Below are 17,252 nucleotides of genomic sequence, written 5' to 3' on the forward strand. Positions count from 1 at the left end.
ATGGAGAGAGAGAAATTTAAAAAGAAGATTCATAAAAATGCTGGAGAAGATGAACACAAATAAGATATAGAGCACAAAAGGACTTCTCAGACACAACAGCAGGACAGGAAGGGGCGGTGAAAGTTACATCTTACATATGCTCTGGCACAAAATTTATTTTCTCATTTTTTTTCTTTAAACTTTTCATTTTGAAGTAAGTGCAGATTCACATGAAGTTCTAAGAAATAATACAGAGACATCCCATGTGCCCTTTACCCAATTTCCTCCAGTGGTAACATGCTGTAAAACCGCAGTACAATATCATAACCAGGATACTGACATTTCCATCACTACTGCCTCACACTGCCCTTTTATAGCCTCACCCACCTCCCTTCCACTCTCACCTCCTCATCACCCTCTGGCAAGCACTAATCTGTTCTTCATTTCAGTAATTTTGTCATTTCAAGAAGAATGTTATGTAAACAGAATCACAGTATGGATATACTATAGTTTAACCATTCACTCAGTGAAGGTCATCTGGGTTGTTTCTAGTTTGGTACCATTATGAATAAAGTTACCATAATGGCACATGGACAGGTTTTTGTGTGAACATAAGTTCATTTCTGTGGGATAAATAAATGCCCAAGAGTATAAATGTTAGGTTATATGGCAGTTGCACATGTTAAGTGTTTTAAGAAACTGCCAGTTTTTCAGAGTGGCTGTATCATTTCACACCAGTGATTCCGTTTCTCCAGAGCCTTGACAGCATTTGGTGTTACCGCCCTTTTAAAAATTTTAGCTATTCAACCGATATGTAGTGATATCACATTGCAGTTTTAGTCTGCATTTCTCTAATGGCTAATGATATTAAACAACTTTTCTTGTGCTTATCTGCCATCTGTATATCTTTTTCAGTGAAACATCTACTCATGCTTTTTGCCCATGGTCCAATTTGGTTATATGCTTTTTTTACTGTTGAGTTTTGAGAGATCTTCACACATTTTAGATACTAGTCCTTTGTTATAGACAGATTTGCAAATATTTTCTCCCACAATGTATTTACCTTTTAATCCTCTTAACAGGGTCTTCCATAGAGCAAGTTATTTTAATTTTGATGAAATTCAATTTTCAATTTTTCCTTTTATGGATTGTGCCTTTAGTGTCAAATCTAGGAACTCTTTGCCTAGACCTAGATCCTGATTTTCTATATTTTTCTAAAATTCCATTTTGCATTTTACATTCAGGTCCATGTTCCATTCTGAGTTAATTTTTTATATGAGATATGAGACTTAGATTGAGGTTTATTTTTTTTTGTCTATGGCTGGGTATCTAACTGTTCCAGTAGCATTTGTCTAAAAGATTATCTTTCTTCCACTGAATAGCTTTTGCATCTTTGTCAAAGTTTAGTTGGGCATTTTTGTTTAGGCCTATATCTGGATTCTCTACTCTTCATTACTGTAACTATACAATTAAGTCTTGAAATCAGGTAAACTGATTCTCCTCACTTAAAAAACTGTTTTAACTATTCTAATTCTTTTACTTTTCCATATAAATTTTAGGATAATCTTGTCTATATGGAAAATCTTGCTGGGATTTTGACAGGAATTGAGTTAATCTGTGTATCAATTTGAAGAGAACTGATATCTTTACAATGTTAAGTTTTCCAATTCATGGACACAGTATGTCTCTCCATTTAGATCTTCTTTGATTTCTTTCATTAGCATTTCACAGTTTTTAACATATAAATCTAACAGGCTTTGTTAGATTTATACCTAAGTATTTCATTTTTGTGTGAGTGAATGTAAATGCTATTGTATTTGTAATTTTAGTGTTCACATGTTCACTGCTAATATACAGAAATACAACTGATATTTGTTTATATTTTATCTTGAAATCTTGCTGAACTCATGTCTTAGTTCTAAGAGCTTTTTGTGGATTCCTTGGGATTTTCTATGTAGACAAACATATCCTCTGCAAATAGGAACTGTTTTACTTCTCCCTTTCTAATCTGTGTGCCTTTTCTTTTTCTTGCCTTACTGAACGAGTTAGAACTTCCAGCACTATGACAGTGAACTTCCTAAACTGGTTCCTGATCTTAAAGGGAAAGTACTGTCTTTTACCATTAGCATAAATTTAGCTGTAGGGTTCTTTTTAGAAAATGTTCTTAATTATTTTTGAGGGCTTTTTTAAAAATAAATGAGCATTAAATTTTGTCAAATGCCTTTTCTCAATTAATTTGATCATGCAGGTTTTTTTCTTTAGTTTGTTAATAGGGTGGATTACATTAATTTTGGAACACTAAGCCAGCCTTGCGATCCTTGGAATAAACCCTACTTGGTCACGGTATACATAACTTTTAATATACTGCTTAATTCTATTTGCTAATATTTTAAGAATTCTGTTTATTGGTTTGGGGATACTAGTCTGTAGTTTTCTGTTTTTTATACTGTCTTTGTCTGTTTTGGTATCAGGGTAATACTAGTTTTAATTCCTTCTATTTTCTAGAGGGACTGCATAGAATTGATGTTAAAACTTCTTTAAACATTGGTAGAATTCTCTAGTGAAACTATGTGGGCCTTAAGACTTCTTTTTGGAGAGTTTTAAAATTACAAATTCAATCTTCTTAAAAGTTAGAAGGCTATTCAAATTATTTATTTCATATTGGGTTAGATATGGTAGTTTATATTTTGGAGGAAATGATTTGTTTAAGTTGTCAAATTTCTATGTTTACAGTATTCCCTTATTATCCTTTTGATGTCTGTAGGGTCTGTAGTGGCATCCCTATTTTAGTCATAATATTATCATTTGTGTCTTTTCTTCTGGTTCATTGATTCTTTCCTTTGTCCTACTCAATCTGCTGTTAAGCTCATCCACTGAGTTTTTTTATTTTGGTTCCTGTCTAGGTTTGAAAATTTCCATTTTGTTTTTCTTTAAATCTTCTATATGAGACTTTCTATTCTTTGCTGAAATATTCTATTTTTTCATTTACTTCAAGTCCGCTCATAAGTGCTCATTGTAGCATTTTTATGATAATTGCTTTAAAATCGTTGTCAAATAATTCTAAAACCTATCATCTCAATGGTGGCATGTACTGGTTGTCTTTTCTCATTTGAGATTTTCCTGGTTCTTAGTATGATAAGTGATTTTCAACTGAAATCTGGATATCTGGGGTATTATGTTGAGACTCTGTATCTCGCTAAGCCTTTTGTTTTAGATGGCTTCTTCTCACACCGCTCTAAAAGAGGAAAGAGGAGGTACCACCTCATCACTGTCAGGTGGAAGTAGAAGTCCAGGTTCCCTACTCCATTAATCCCTAAAGGGGCAGGGTGAGAATTTTCCTCATTACTCCTTAGCAAGGTTGGGAGTTCTGGCTCTGTACTGGGCCTCCAATTATACTGCCCCCTGGGTGCAGCAAAAGTGCCTCATTACTGTTCCCCACATGACATCCACTGATGCTGAGGTAGGAGTGGGGCGCTCAATACTACAGAGTGGTGAAAGTTCTGACTCTCCACTAGGCCTCCTTTGATACCACCCCAGTAGGGAAGGGAAGAAGTGCCTCTTACTGTGGGGTGAGATAAAAGCCTAGGCTTCCCCACGTGGTCTCCACCGATAATGCCTGGTTGGGATGAAAATCTTGACTCCCTCCTTAGCACCATACAGCAAGGAGGGTGAAGTATCTCATTACAACAAAGTGAGGGTGGAAGTCTAGGCTTCCCACTTGGTCTCTGCTGGCATAGGGAGGGTGGGGCCAGTTTCTTCTGTGGTGTTTGGCTGGAATAAGAGTGATTATAGTCTAACAGTTTTTGTCTTGCTAGGCTGTCCCTTTCCCAGTCCTGTGGCTGGAAAGAACACACTTTTGTTAGAGCTTTTTTGTATGTGTCTGTTGGTGTTTCCAAGAGGCAAAGAGAAAGCTCAGGGAACTCATCATCATGTTTTCTCTTGGGTGCCAAGGTCCCTAGCCAGTCAATCTTTCTCTGTCTTTCAGAGTCTTTTTATGTTTGTTGTATATATAATTTCCATGGTTTCTAGTTGTATTTATCAGGAAGAACAGAGAAAAATACATCTACTCCATCTCCCTAGAAAGGAAGTCCTCCATTTGTTTTTTAAATCTAATCTTTCTACTATTATAATAACATTAAGCATTTTTATAACAATAACCTGTTCCTTTGTGGCTTGATTCTGATCTATCATTCCACTAAAACATAACATTATTTGATTACTAAATCACATTTTGCTGTCAATCACTTTGCACTTCAGCATTTGTATTTTCTGGATTCTCTCCTTTTAAAATAAAACTACTCAATGAATGGGATACATTTCCACCACCACTACCCCTTCAGCTATGTTTGGTATGAATCTGAACAAATTTGATCCAAAGATTAAGTAACTATATTAATTCTTAAGACATTTATAAAAGCTATAGTAATGTTTTACAATATTCATTTGTAAAGATGTCTTAAAATTAGTAACAAAAAAGATGTCTAATAATTTAAGATTTTCTACTAGAGCCAGCCCAGTACTATCTGGATCTCTAGCTACTTTTTTCTTTTAATTTCTAAATTTCTTTCTAATTTAAAGTCTAAACAACTAACTAAGGTCCATGTACATAGCTCATGAGGCTCTGGCTGATATTTTGATTAACTACTTATATCTAACCAGAAGCACTTTTGTGTCCCACTTATATTTTCCTATACGACATTCAGGCATTCAACCAAAATACATTGGTCACCACTCTTCCTACCCCACTGCATGCCAAGCACTGTGCTAGGGTCTGGAAATACCAATGCGAACAATGCCAACACTGTCCTACTCTTATATTCCTCTGAATCTTCCTGTGACAGTGCTATATCAAGCAATGCTTCTCAGACTTCTCGACCACATAACCTGAGTATGAAGAAACTTAGAGAAATCAAGGTAGAAAACAGTCTACTCAATCTTAAAAGTCTCTCGATTTATCCTTAAAATTCAGAGGAATATTACAAGCCATGATATATATCCACATTTGATTTAATTAAAAAACATTTCCCCTCAGAAATATCTTTGAATAAAATCAAACATAACAATTTGATGTAACATAAAAGGAAGATATATAATATTCTTACCATAATTTCTATACCCCTGACCCAACTAGACACCTGGCTGAGAATCAGTCTACTAAGAGAACAACGCTCTAACACACTGCATAAAATAGCAATCCCACCTGTACCTCTCCTGACACCCATGACATACTTTGCTTAATTTTCTTCATAGCACTTAATGTAAACTGACATTTTTTATGTGTATATGATGACTATCTGACTCTTCTGCACTAGAATATGAGGTCCTTTAAGAGTAAAAACTCTATTTGGTTCACTTCTCTATTCCCAGTACCTAGCACAGTACCTAACATAATCTGCATTCAATAAATATTTGTTGAATAATTATTAAATAAACAAATGAGAATCACAGAAATCCTCACTTTTATTTCTTATATAAGAAAGCAAACTTCTGTATTTTATACATCTTCAAAATGTCCTTTTATGATAAAATATTAAAGGTTTTGAAGTAATTTATTTCAGCTTTCCTATTCCTGATATTTTGTTCTAACATGTAACCCATAAAAATTTCTTCTCTAAGAGCTTGAAATTTTTATCTCCCATTTTAATGTTCCTTGTGTTTGTTAGCATGTTAAAAAAGTTCCCTGGTCTTATAAATTCTTTGCATATTTAGCTGGGAAGGAGTGGGAAGAAAGAAAGTAAAATAAGGGTAAAAGAAGTAACTGGATGGGTGTTGAGAAAGAAATCAGGTAATATTGGAAATGATATCATCAGTTTTGCTAATGGAACATGTGAGAAACAATCTGCTTGTATTCTATTATCCCCACTGATCACTGAAGGTTGATCATCAGGCTAACTAGATATTCCTTTCCATGTTTTGGTTACTAAACAAATTAAGATTGTTTGCTTACTTTGGAAAATTCAATTGAGAAACTCTAGACATGCTCTGTCCTAATGGACAGCCACTAGCCACATGTGGCTACTGACATTTGAAATGTGGCAGAATGATTGAGGAACTGAATTTTTAATTTAATTTTTATTTAAATGTAAAAGCTGAAGTTGCGCTAAACACAAACTTTATTATTTTGGAAGCACTACTTTCACTTTAACTGGTACATTGCATAAATTATTATTGTATTTAGTATTGCACATGTACTTCTTTTTACTCTTCTTATGCACCTACGGAAAATTTTAAATTATATATATGGCTTGCATCATATCTTTATTGGACAGCACTGCTTTAGAATAGTGGTTCTCAACTGGGGATGATTTTTCCCCCAAGGGGCATCTGGCAATTTCTAGAAACATTTTTGCTTGTCACAACTTGGGAGTGCTATTGGCATCGAGTGGGTAGAGGTCAGGGATATACTTAACACCTTACAAGGCACAAGATAACCTGTTTTGGAAACACAGTATATCTAACCTCCATCACCACCACCTCAGTTCTCTTGTCAGAATACAACTGAGAAAAGTATCCAGACCATAAAGAAGTAATGAGGGAGATGGGATAGATAACAGAAAAGGCTGTTGTGGAAGATGAAGAATTTGTGATCATAGAAGAAGGCTGGTATTATCTGGTATTATTTTTAAAAGGCAAAAACGAAAGGATGAGAAATACATCTTCTTTTAGTGTTTGAGTAAAGAAAAAACTACTATCAACAAAACGCATATGAGAGAGTAAGGAGTCTCAGGCTACCCAGGACCAGAAACCCTTGCAATAAAGTAGAGAAGTCCCAAGCCCTTAAGCTAAGTATAGTGCAGCTCAGAAAGAACAAATGGAATAATTATTCCTCCATATTTTGAGAGCATTTTTCTTTAAATATCCTAATCATATATAACATATAAACATTTTAAGGATGATAAATGATGTTTTAAAAATAAAGTAAATAATCAATTTTTTTAAATTAATCAATAGTCCCAAATAAGATTAGACCAAGTCTCAAGCTAAGGCTGAAAAAGGCTTTTGGACAGACAACATTACCTTTCTGTGTCAAGTGCCTCCTCATTTTTCATCCATCTAATGGTTGGAATAGGAAGTCCCGAAGCAACACACGGCAATACTGCACTCTGACCAATGACTCTGACTAAGGAAGAAGGTTGCTTCAAAAATACCAAGTTTGATGTGATCTCAGGATCTAAAAAGAAAAAAAATATTTTAAATAAAAGAATAACTAAGAAAGCACTTTACCACTTTAATGATGAAGAATGGCAAACTCCTACTTGGTCTGTGTGGCTTTATATAATAAATATTTTAAGGAAAAATGACACAAGAAAATTCCATTTAAATTGGCAAACATTTCCTAAATAACATCTATGTGCAAAGCATTGTGCTAGGCTCTCTTGGGGCCTTAAAGATAGTTAAGTTATAGCTCCTGTCTTCAATGTGCTTACTAGTTAACTAAGGGAGATTTGACATGAATTGCCTTCACTTTAAAAGATAGGAAAAAGTGGTAAAAGTAGAGAAAAGACTGAGCAAGCTCAAGACTCTTAGCAGCATCCTCCCCACTCACAGGGGTCTCATAAGAGGTTTTCTTTCCTTCCCTATATCTGTGTGTTACTTCTGAAAATCTTTCTGAGTTTCATCTCTTTAATCTGTTCACTTAGTCTGTCAATCCTTTGATTTTATAATGGTGCAACTATCAGGCTACCACTATATGCGTGTTCACTTTATATAGTTACCTTTTATGGCCACATGAAAAAGCCACACCCTTATGGGCAAAAGATAGAGTTCTCTTATGTATTGAGGGTGATATTTCTGGTGTTAGGTTCTGGAGTAAAAAGATGGTTCTCATGTAAAGAGATGTGACTCCAGTCCCCATACTCCTAGGAAAAGAAAGATGTCCTATAGCCATAGTAACCACCACCATAGCTGGCTTTAAACTTGTGTAACCAAATAGTGACAGTTCTGTAACCATGGTAACAAGTAACCGGTAAGAGATCAGTGAGGACAACTCTCTTCAGTGAACATGCTTTGAAAGCCAATTAATCAGTGACAGCCTCAGGCTTTAGAAGTCAGCCATTCAGCAATAGAATCACTTGCTTCTAAGGCTAACATGAACCTGTTCTTCCCTCTGTAACCAACCATAAAACATACTTCTATGTATGTGATCAACACACCTGTGCCTTGTAACCAACACACCAAAAACAATGTCTTCCCCAAAATTCCATACATCAGCAGTTTGTATTATTCAAGAAGATTATACTTCGTAAGCATAGCTCTCCTTCACTAAGCAAACAAGATATTCAGTACTTTATTTTTGTTGCAGATACTGAGTGATAGCTTACTCTTTGACACTGAGAAGCTTGTTTCCCTGGATCTGATTTAGAGGATTTGCTCGAATGCTACCTGGGTATAGAGAAGAAATATGACCTCTGTCATGGTGAAGCAAGTCAAGAAGTAGGCTGGAAGACACTGCTATATGGCAATAGTTCTCTCTCTCTTTTGTTTTACCTTGAATTATTTACCTAGATTTAATTGAATTTTGTTAGAAACAAATCTGAACAAATATTTATTGGCCTCTAAATGCCAGTTACCATTCTGGCATCAGACAAAAGCCCTTGTTGAGCTTACATACTAACAGGGGGAGAAACAACAAATAAAAGATGTAATGTCAGATGGTGCTATGTTCTAAAGTAAAATGAAGGGGGAAAGAAAAAGCACCAGGGAGCGAGGGGAATGGGAAATTGTTGTTTTAAACAGTGGTCAAGGAAGACTTCACTGATAGTCATATTCAAGCGAAAGACAGTGAGTCAGGCAGATATATGAAGAGGAGGATTCCAGGCAGAAAAATCGGCAAGAAAGGCCCTAAAGCAAGAGCATGTTTGGAGTGTTCTAGAAATGTAAGGGGGCCACAATCACAGAGGAAAAGAAAAGTATGAGATGGAAGACAGACGGGGGAGGGAGGTGGAATTAAGATTATATAAAGCCTAACAAGCCGAAGATCTTAACATTTACTTTGAGATGGGAAATCATTAGGATGTTCTGAGCAAATATATGGCACAATCTGATATACATTTAAAAGATAACTGTGGCTGCTGAGCTGAGAATACGTTGGGATAGGAATGACAATGGCAAAGATGATGATGACAAAACTATTTAAAAAATGATGACAAAACTATTTAAAAAAATCAGTTCAAGGCTCATCAGAAACACTCTCAAGAATCACTGCTCATCATATTGGTCTCACTTTGCAAGCCAATCCATGGGGTAAAAATGGACCTATGTAGTTATCATATAGAAAAACTCTGCCCACACAACGTGGGGGTGGTCAAATTATAGTCATAAACTCACATTTAAAATAAGAAATGTGGAATCAGGCACCTAGTAGTGGGAACAGAAGCTGAAAGGTCATGAAATATCAAATATGAAGAGCTGCAAGTGAGAGGAAGTTATGAGTAAGAAGTTACACATTTAAGAAAAGATACACATAACACATTATGAGGAAAGCCAGTCGGAGCAGAAAGAGTGAGAACCCAGAAAAAGAAGGAAAGACAGAAAGAAGAGGTGAGTTTACATTAAAAGTGGGGGCATGGGGAGTATTATAAAGATCCAACAATGCTTGCTTACCAGTGTCTCGAGAGCTGCTGTATTGACAGTTACCAGTCCGCCTGTCCCTTATATGAACTAGCCTGAGTGAGTCTCCGATTTTTACAAGTAAAAAGACCTACCATAAAAACTATCCTATTACAGGGAAGTAAAAGAACTATAATAATTATCCTATTGTGGGGAGGCTTGACAAAAGACACAGAGCTAATGTTTATTTGGTCAAGAAGAATGCTATACATACTGAATATATTTAAGAGCTTGATAAATTTTTACTGATAAATTCATTCACTAAAGAGTGGATCTTTTTGGTATGTTTTCTTCTTTTTCCTTTTTGTAAGAAACAGACTCCTTATGCTGACATTAATATACCACGCCACACTATTTAATAGTATTTATTTTAAAAACTCTAACAGAATAATTTTTACCCATCAATAAACATAAAACCATCAGTTCTGATAATAAATTAATACCTGAAAGAACTTTTAATTCAGCTTCATCACTGTATTTTGGTGGCCCACCACTTTCAACTATGCAGCGATAAAGTCCCCCATCTCCTTCAGTTGTGTTGCTGATAACCAGGGTTCCACTTGGAAGTTTGATAACTCTATCATCCAGAAGAAGAGGCTGCCTGTTGTGTTCCCATCTCACGAATAGGGCCAAATCTGCATTAACCTCACAATTCAGAATTGCACTGTTTCCAGCATAAACTGAAGAAGGTTCTGGTTGGCTGGCAAATCTTGGAAGACCTGGACAATAAAGGAAAAGCAGAAATATATAATTAAATATTACTTTAAAATGTATTCATGGGAACCAGAAGCAAGTCGGCCCATGTGGCCACATGTATGGTGGAACCAGGGTCAAGAAAAAGGTCTATGAGTTGGAAAATTGACTACATAGAGGATTACAGATCAAACAAGTAAATGTATTAGGGACAGTTGGGAGTCAGACTCCTCATAGAGAAGAAAGGTACATATATGAAATAGCAGAAACATAGAGTAAATCCCATGGTATTGAACTAGAATAGAGGTATCAGTATAAACTTATAGCTTTATATAATTACATAATTATAGATATATAGAGATATAAATGTATGTGTGAAATATATATACATTTCATACACAGTCATTACACATATACATATCCTAGTTCTGTTCAGAGAGTCCAGAATCAATGTCACTCCAGTGGCAATGAGTACATATGATGACCCAATCTTGATTTCTAATTACCATTCTCTACTGCAAGGCATCAATGCTCCTTGCAGAAATGGCTGACTCTAGGAATGGAATAGGGAAAGTACAAGATGAGCCTGGAATGTCTTGTGACAGGAAGTAAGGAAGTACCCAAAGAACAATATAGATGTATCAAAAGGACACAGAAGTCAAACTGAGTTTCCTCTGGCTAAATCTGAGATAATGATAATTAATGCAGGAAAGAATCATGAATAAATGCTAAAACTAATAGGTGAAAGTTGAATGAGGAATAGGATATTTACAGATTATTAAATTATCTCTTACCAAAATTAATAAAAGTACAAAATACTTATTAACTTCAGTGCAGAAACACAGCATAAACTATCTTAACTAAGTAATGAAAGTTAACATCACCAGTAATAACAAAACATCACATGCTTTCTCTTATGATGCATTAACAACACAACATCACTTCTGTGATATTCCTCCCCAAAATGTAAGACCTGAATCTATTCTTAGGGGAGAATCAGAAAACCCAAAATGAGATAAAGAAAAGGAAGAACGGTTTGAGATTGAAAGAATCTAAAGAGATACAACTACTAAGTAAAATGTGTACTCCTGGACCAGAAAGAAAAGGGGGTAAGTTTCTGACTTTGTTCTTTTGCTATTAAGAACACTGATATAACCAGTGAAATATGAATGGTATCTATGGATTAAATGGTCGTATTGTATTATGGTTACTTTCCTAAAATTGAAGGATGGTTATTTAGGAGAATGTCTGCGCTTTTAGAAAACATACATGGAAGTATTTAGGTAGGGGTAATGTCTACAAATTAATCTTAATGGTTCAGGATACCATTCAGAAAAAACTTATTTGGGTATGTGAATATTGGGGGGCAGTGTGTGTGATAAGGCAGATTAGGTAATCTGAGTGAAGACTATAATGAGATTCTTAATTCTTGCAATGATTCCATAAGTTTGAAATTATTTCAAAATAAAATATTAACCAAAAAATGCAGTCATAGATTATAGATGCCACAAAATACAGTGGTTGAGAGCATGAGTTCTGGAGTCATATAATCTGAATCCAAATCCCAGCTCCACAGCTTTATGACTGTGACACTGGCAAGTTGCTTAACCTCTAAGCCTTAGTTTCTCCATCAGTAAAATGATAACAGTAACAGGCCTCATGGGGTTGTTAAAAAGGTTAAACACTTAACAAATAATTCAAATATAGCATTTTGCCTGGCACATAAATACTCAACAAACATAGCTACTATTATTACTAATAATATCTAAAAGTGACTGACATGCTCAGAATACAATAAAATGTTTCTTTAAAGACTAACAAAGGGAGAAAAGGGTGAAGGGTTAAAGAAGTACAAATTAGTAGTTGAGACAGTATTGGGGGATGGAGAGCATGGCATAGGGAATGCAGTCAGCAATAATGTAATGGCTATGTGTAGAGCCAGATGGGTGATAGAGTAATCAAGAGGATCATTTCATAAACTATATAAACGTCTAACCAATGTATTGTATACTTGAAACTAATAATAAAATAAAATAAAATGAAAAACAAAGAAGTAAAAAAACAATAAAGACCAACATATTAAATTATTAGAAACAATCCGGGTCTTCTGTTTTTGATGGTTAATTAGTCTATATGTAAATGATATACATTTACAGTTCATCTAGCTGTGCTACAAATTTTTTATTTCTTGTTTCAAAGGGATTTTTGGAGAAAAGAAATAAAGATAAATTAACCAAATATCTACTTCTCAGAAACCAAGAAATTAGAAGAAAGGAAATAAAGATAAGCACAGAAACTAACAAAAGGGAAAAAAGGAATCTGATATAAAACCAAGAGCTAGTTCTATTTTTTAAAAGTCAAAATATTCTCCCTCCTTAGGTCTTATGAAAATGAGTAATTTAAAAAAAACATAAATCCACAACAACATACGGGGAACTGGCAGACAAGAAATTTCAAAGAGTTTATGAACAGAGAAAGCAGATGGAGGAACCAGTAAATGACAGTAACGCAGAAGATGCTGCAGCGTCCTGTGCTCAACAAGCAGGAGGCCAGTTTGTCCTGCTGCCTCTGGAGAACTGCAGGAAAAAAAGAGAGTGGGAATGGGGCTGCCAAGAAGGAATTGATAATGTCTGTAGTTAGACCACCCGGTTTCCCACCACTGAGCACAAAACACCTATAGCCGAGGCAGTAAAACAATTTTATGCTGTGGAGAAATGAGATCCACAGAAAAAGACCTCTCATATTTAATTCTATGAACTATCTACTTAGTGTTCTTTCAAAAATTCCCCTTCTTGCTTGACTGACCAGAATCAGTTTCTACTGCTTGCAATCAAAGAACTCCAACCAATAGTCTTTTAGAATGGAAATTTGGCAGTACCTTTTTAAAAAAAAAAATAGTTTTATTGACATACCATATATATACTGTAAAGTTTACCATTTAAAGTACACAATCCAATGGTCTTATTACATGTAGAGTTGTGCAATCATCACTATAATCCAATTTTAGAACATCTTCATCATCCCCCCCAAAAAACCCTGTAGACACTTGTAGCCATTCCCCATACCTTCCCTCTTCCCACCCCATCCCCCATGCTTTTAATCCCCTCGTCCTCAGAAAATCACCAATCTACTTTTTGGTTCTATATATTTGCCTATTCTGGACATTTCATATATATGAAGCTATATGACATATGATCTTTTGTGACTGGCTTCTTTCACTTAACATAATGCTTTTAAGGCTTATCCATGCTGCAGTACATATCAGAACTTTATTTCTCTTTATTGCAAATAATATTCTATGCATGAATGTATCACATTTTGGTTATCTGTTCTTCACTTAATAGACATGTATGTTGTTTCCACTTTCTGGCTATTATGAACAATGCTACTATAAACATTCATGTACATATTGTTCTGTGAACATATCTTTTCATTTCTCTTGAGTATCAGATACCCAAGAATGGAATTGCTCAATCATGTGGTAACTATATGGTTGATTAAGATTTTGAGGAACTGCCAAACAGTCCAGCGCTATCTTTTTAAATTATACAAACACATACAAAGTATACCCTATGGTCCAGCAATTAGTAGAATTGCTAAGTCTAGTGATCTATTCTATAGAAATAAAGATTTGCAAAAGGTTGTTCACAATAATATTGCCTATAACAGCAAACAATTTTTTATCCATTAACTGTTCATCAAAAAGAGAATCTTTCTATGTGATAAATACCATGTAACTATTAAGAATAACTTCTATTCGTCTCTTAGCTTGGACATTATTTCTTCCTGATACCTAGGCCAAGAGCAGGTTAAACAGCTTTCCTATAGAATCTTGTCTGCAGCCAAAGAATTTATCATCTTGTATTAAAACTGCCTGTTTAATTAAATATTAGGTCAAAAAACAATTCCTAAAAAATATGAAAGCTAAGAGGAAGAATGGACAAACCTAGCAGAGGAGAAGAAAGAAGGGAAAGGTGGAGGACAGAATTAACAGGCAGTGGGGAAGCCATGAGCAAAAGCCAGAGGCAGAGAATGAAAGTAGTGATAGAGGCAAGGGCAGGGTGCAGTGATAAGAAATGAAGCTAGAGAAGTGGAAGCCAGCTCATGAAAGGACTCAAGAGGCCTGTTAAAGAGTTTAGACATTAACCTGATGTCGTTACTGGAGAGCCACTTAAGGAAGAGAAAGAGAACAGATTGGAGGAGGAAAACAATGAGGCAGCAGTTACAAAGCTATGGTAAGAGATGACAAAGAGTAGACTCAGGAAAGAGAATATGGATCAAGTACAGAGAAATTAGGAAGCAAGAATTCACTGGATTTGGTGATTGGATGTGGGGACAGCTGAGAGCAAGTAGTCAAAATTAAAGCCCAGTTTAAGAACATAAATGATACACAGAAGCTGACCTAAGTGACATTATAGGGGAAGTCATAATGCTAACTTGTATGTTGTAGAAAGCCTGCCAAATACATTTTTAAAAGGAGAAAAAAGAGAAAAGGCAAATTGTCAAAAAGACTGATTTATTTCTTCTTTCACTTTCCCAACCTCAGTCTGTGATTATGGAATAACTACAGTGGCTTTACATCACACACTAATTCAACGTTGAGCATTTGGCTCCAAAGAGAAAAAGAGCCATCATATTCTGAATGAATGAGCAAATACATCCTGGAGTGAGCACGAGATGGGAGCATGAACCAGGAGTGGAAATGAAATGAGAAGCTAGTTATACTTGTTTTTTCACATGTTAACATTTCACAAAGGTGAGTATAAAATATAAGACTTAAAGATAATACCATTTTGTACAAAGTGAACCTTAACAAAATTTAACTACTTAATCTGGTATTCAAATGAAGAAATACTGAGGAACACCAGTGTCTACTACAAAACAAGTATGACTCACTTAGGAACCAGATCTTACTTCGAGAGCCTTAATTTTTCCTACACTTTCCATCATTCTTCAAATAAGTATGCTCTAAAAGGAAATGAATGTTTCTCTCTTTAAAACTTTCTATCCTTCACCTTTATATATCCTACAGATTTTTAAATAATTTATCCAATTAACTGTCATTTCCTTGGTTAAGATATAAAGGAACCAAGATTCTGGCTATGCTACAAGTTTTACAAATCCATACTAAATGGTTACACTGGATAAGATAAAAGTTAGCAATCAAAGTGACTCAATTTTCCTACACAACGTCCTCTGTCATTTCCAAGTTCAGTACTTCTGATAGCATCCTTAAGCTATCTAAATCATCAGAAAGTGGGAAAATGCTTATTCCCTACAACACCGAGCAAGCCCTACATAATACATGCTCAACTGATACTTGTTAAATGGGCACATCTGTTACCAGTTAAATGAAAATTCTAGGATAATGCTGCTTTTATCAAGATTTACCCTTTATAAAACATTGAAAATATAAATAAATAACTTTAAAAAACTTACCTGCTATTGTAAGCTTGGCTGTTCTGCTGACAATAGTTCCAAGACTCTCGATAGTGGCCACACACTGGTAATAACCTTCATCAGGTTTATTGTGTTTGGAATGCACCACATTGCTGATAAATAAAGATCCATCAGGGAGAAGCTGGCGACGATCATCTGATACTAAGTTTAAAAAAGTTCCATCTTTTTTCCATTCAATTTTTGGGGAAGGCTCAGAATAAGCTGAACAATTTAATATAACAGAAGAGCCTCTAACTGAGAGTGTATCCACTGGTTCCACCAGGAAATAAAATGGAGTGAATGTTCGAATGCTGGATCCTACAAAAATAATAAAGAAATAGAACAAAGTTAAGCAAAATTTTCTTCTACTATTTCTTTAAGAAAATATAGTATGTCCAAAAATTATTCATAAATGGTTATGCTCTTTGGGTATGATACATAAATACAGTCATTTCACTATGATATCTAATAAATAAAAGTTATTTTTACTAGGAAATCAAAATTTGACTGATTTAGAAGAACATTAGGAAAAAAGACCGTGCTAGCTGAGAAAATCAACTCTTGTAAGATGGTAGGAATATCTAATAAAAGCTTTACTTCAAACCATACAATGGGATTTATAAATATTTAAAATTACTGTATTTAAAGCAAAATGTTCTATGAAACATAATGGAGGTAGAAAATTGAAATGATTCTTTGTTAATAAGGCATCTTTTCTATGTTTACGGGTTATATTTCATAAACTCACTATACATACAATTTGTCCCTTTTTCTAGTGGTATATTCATCCTATTGACTTAAAAGCAAACTCCGGTATAGTTATCATGTTTTACAAATATTCTTTTTTACATTTTGACTATGATTTTTGTCATAAGAAAATAAATTTTAACTCCATAAAATTAAATCTGTTATACATTAAAAAGTCTTATCATAAGATTATTTAAAAATTCAGCTTTGTTTTATGCTAGTACTTTTGTGGTTTCCATTTAGTCTTCTAGAATTCATTCTAGTGTAAAGAGCACAAGAGGTATCAGTTCAATTTTTCTAAGTACTTGGCTAGTTCTTTGAGCATGGAAAGAACATAATTTAAAGAAAATATTTGATATAAACCTTATATTCTAAGCCAGAGTGAGCTTTCCATTTTAAAGCTTTATCTCTTTTCTTCAAGAAAACTACTGACCAATTACCTTGAGAACAACTCAAGCTATAACTGGATTTCTTCATGTGAACAATCACATGAGGCTTAGGCAAATAAATGAAATAAAGATTGTTTTTCAAATATATCTACACTCTCCTATCTTTGTAACTTATTTACATTATCAATTAAAGGATGACACTAATTCTTAATGAACAGTAAAGAATGGTTCTAAATAAATACAAAACACACTGGCAGAGGGAAGAGAATAATATTCACTTGTTTTAACATTTTCAACACTTACAATGATAAGTAAATTACAAACAGACCAAACATGCTTTCCCAAACACCACAAGGGGGATTTCCATCCCCATTTGATGAATATGAAATTAATTCT

At 34.6% G+C, this 17,252-nt stretch overlaps 1 protein-coding gene across 1 annotated transcript in view; it reads right to left on the reverse strand.

Moving 5' to 3' along the window:
• Positions 1–16,944, reverse strand: part of NEO1 (neogenin 1) — a 154,638-nt gene extending 137,694 nt beyond the window's left edge. Inside the window, exons 1-4 of the mRNA XM_015597664.2 lie at positions 16,908–16,944; positions 15,721–16,038; positions 10,032–10,307; positions 6,997–7,150 (exon numbers count right to left, since the gene is read on the reverse strand). Of these exons, the coding sequence (XP_015453150.1) occupies positions 6,997–7,150; positions 10,032–10,307; positions 15,721–16,038; positions 16,908–16,944 (785 nt within the window). The remainder of the gene's footprint in view (positions 1–6,996; positions 7,151–10,031; positions 10,308–15,720; positions 16,039–16,907) is intronic.
• Positions 16,945–17,252: the final 308 nt, after the last annotated feature.

The sequence above is a fragment of the Pteropus alecto genome, unplaced genomic scaffold, assembly GCF_000325575.1.
Source record: "Pteropus alecto unplaced genomic scaffold, ASM32557v1 scaffold38, whole genome shotgun sequence".
NCBI classification, from domain to species: Eukaryota; Metazoa; Chordata; class Mammalia; order Chiroptera; family Pteropodidae; genus Pteropus; species Pteropus alecto.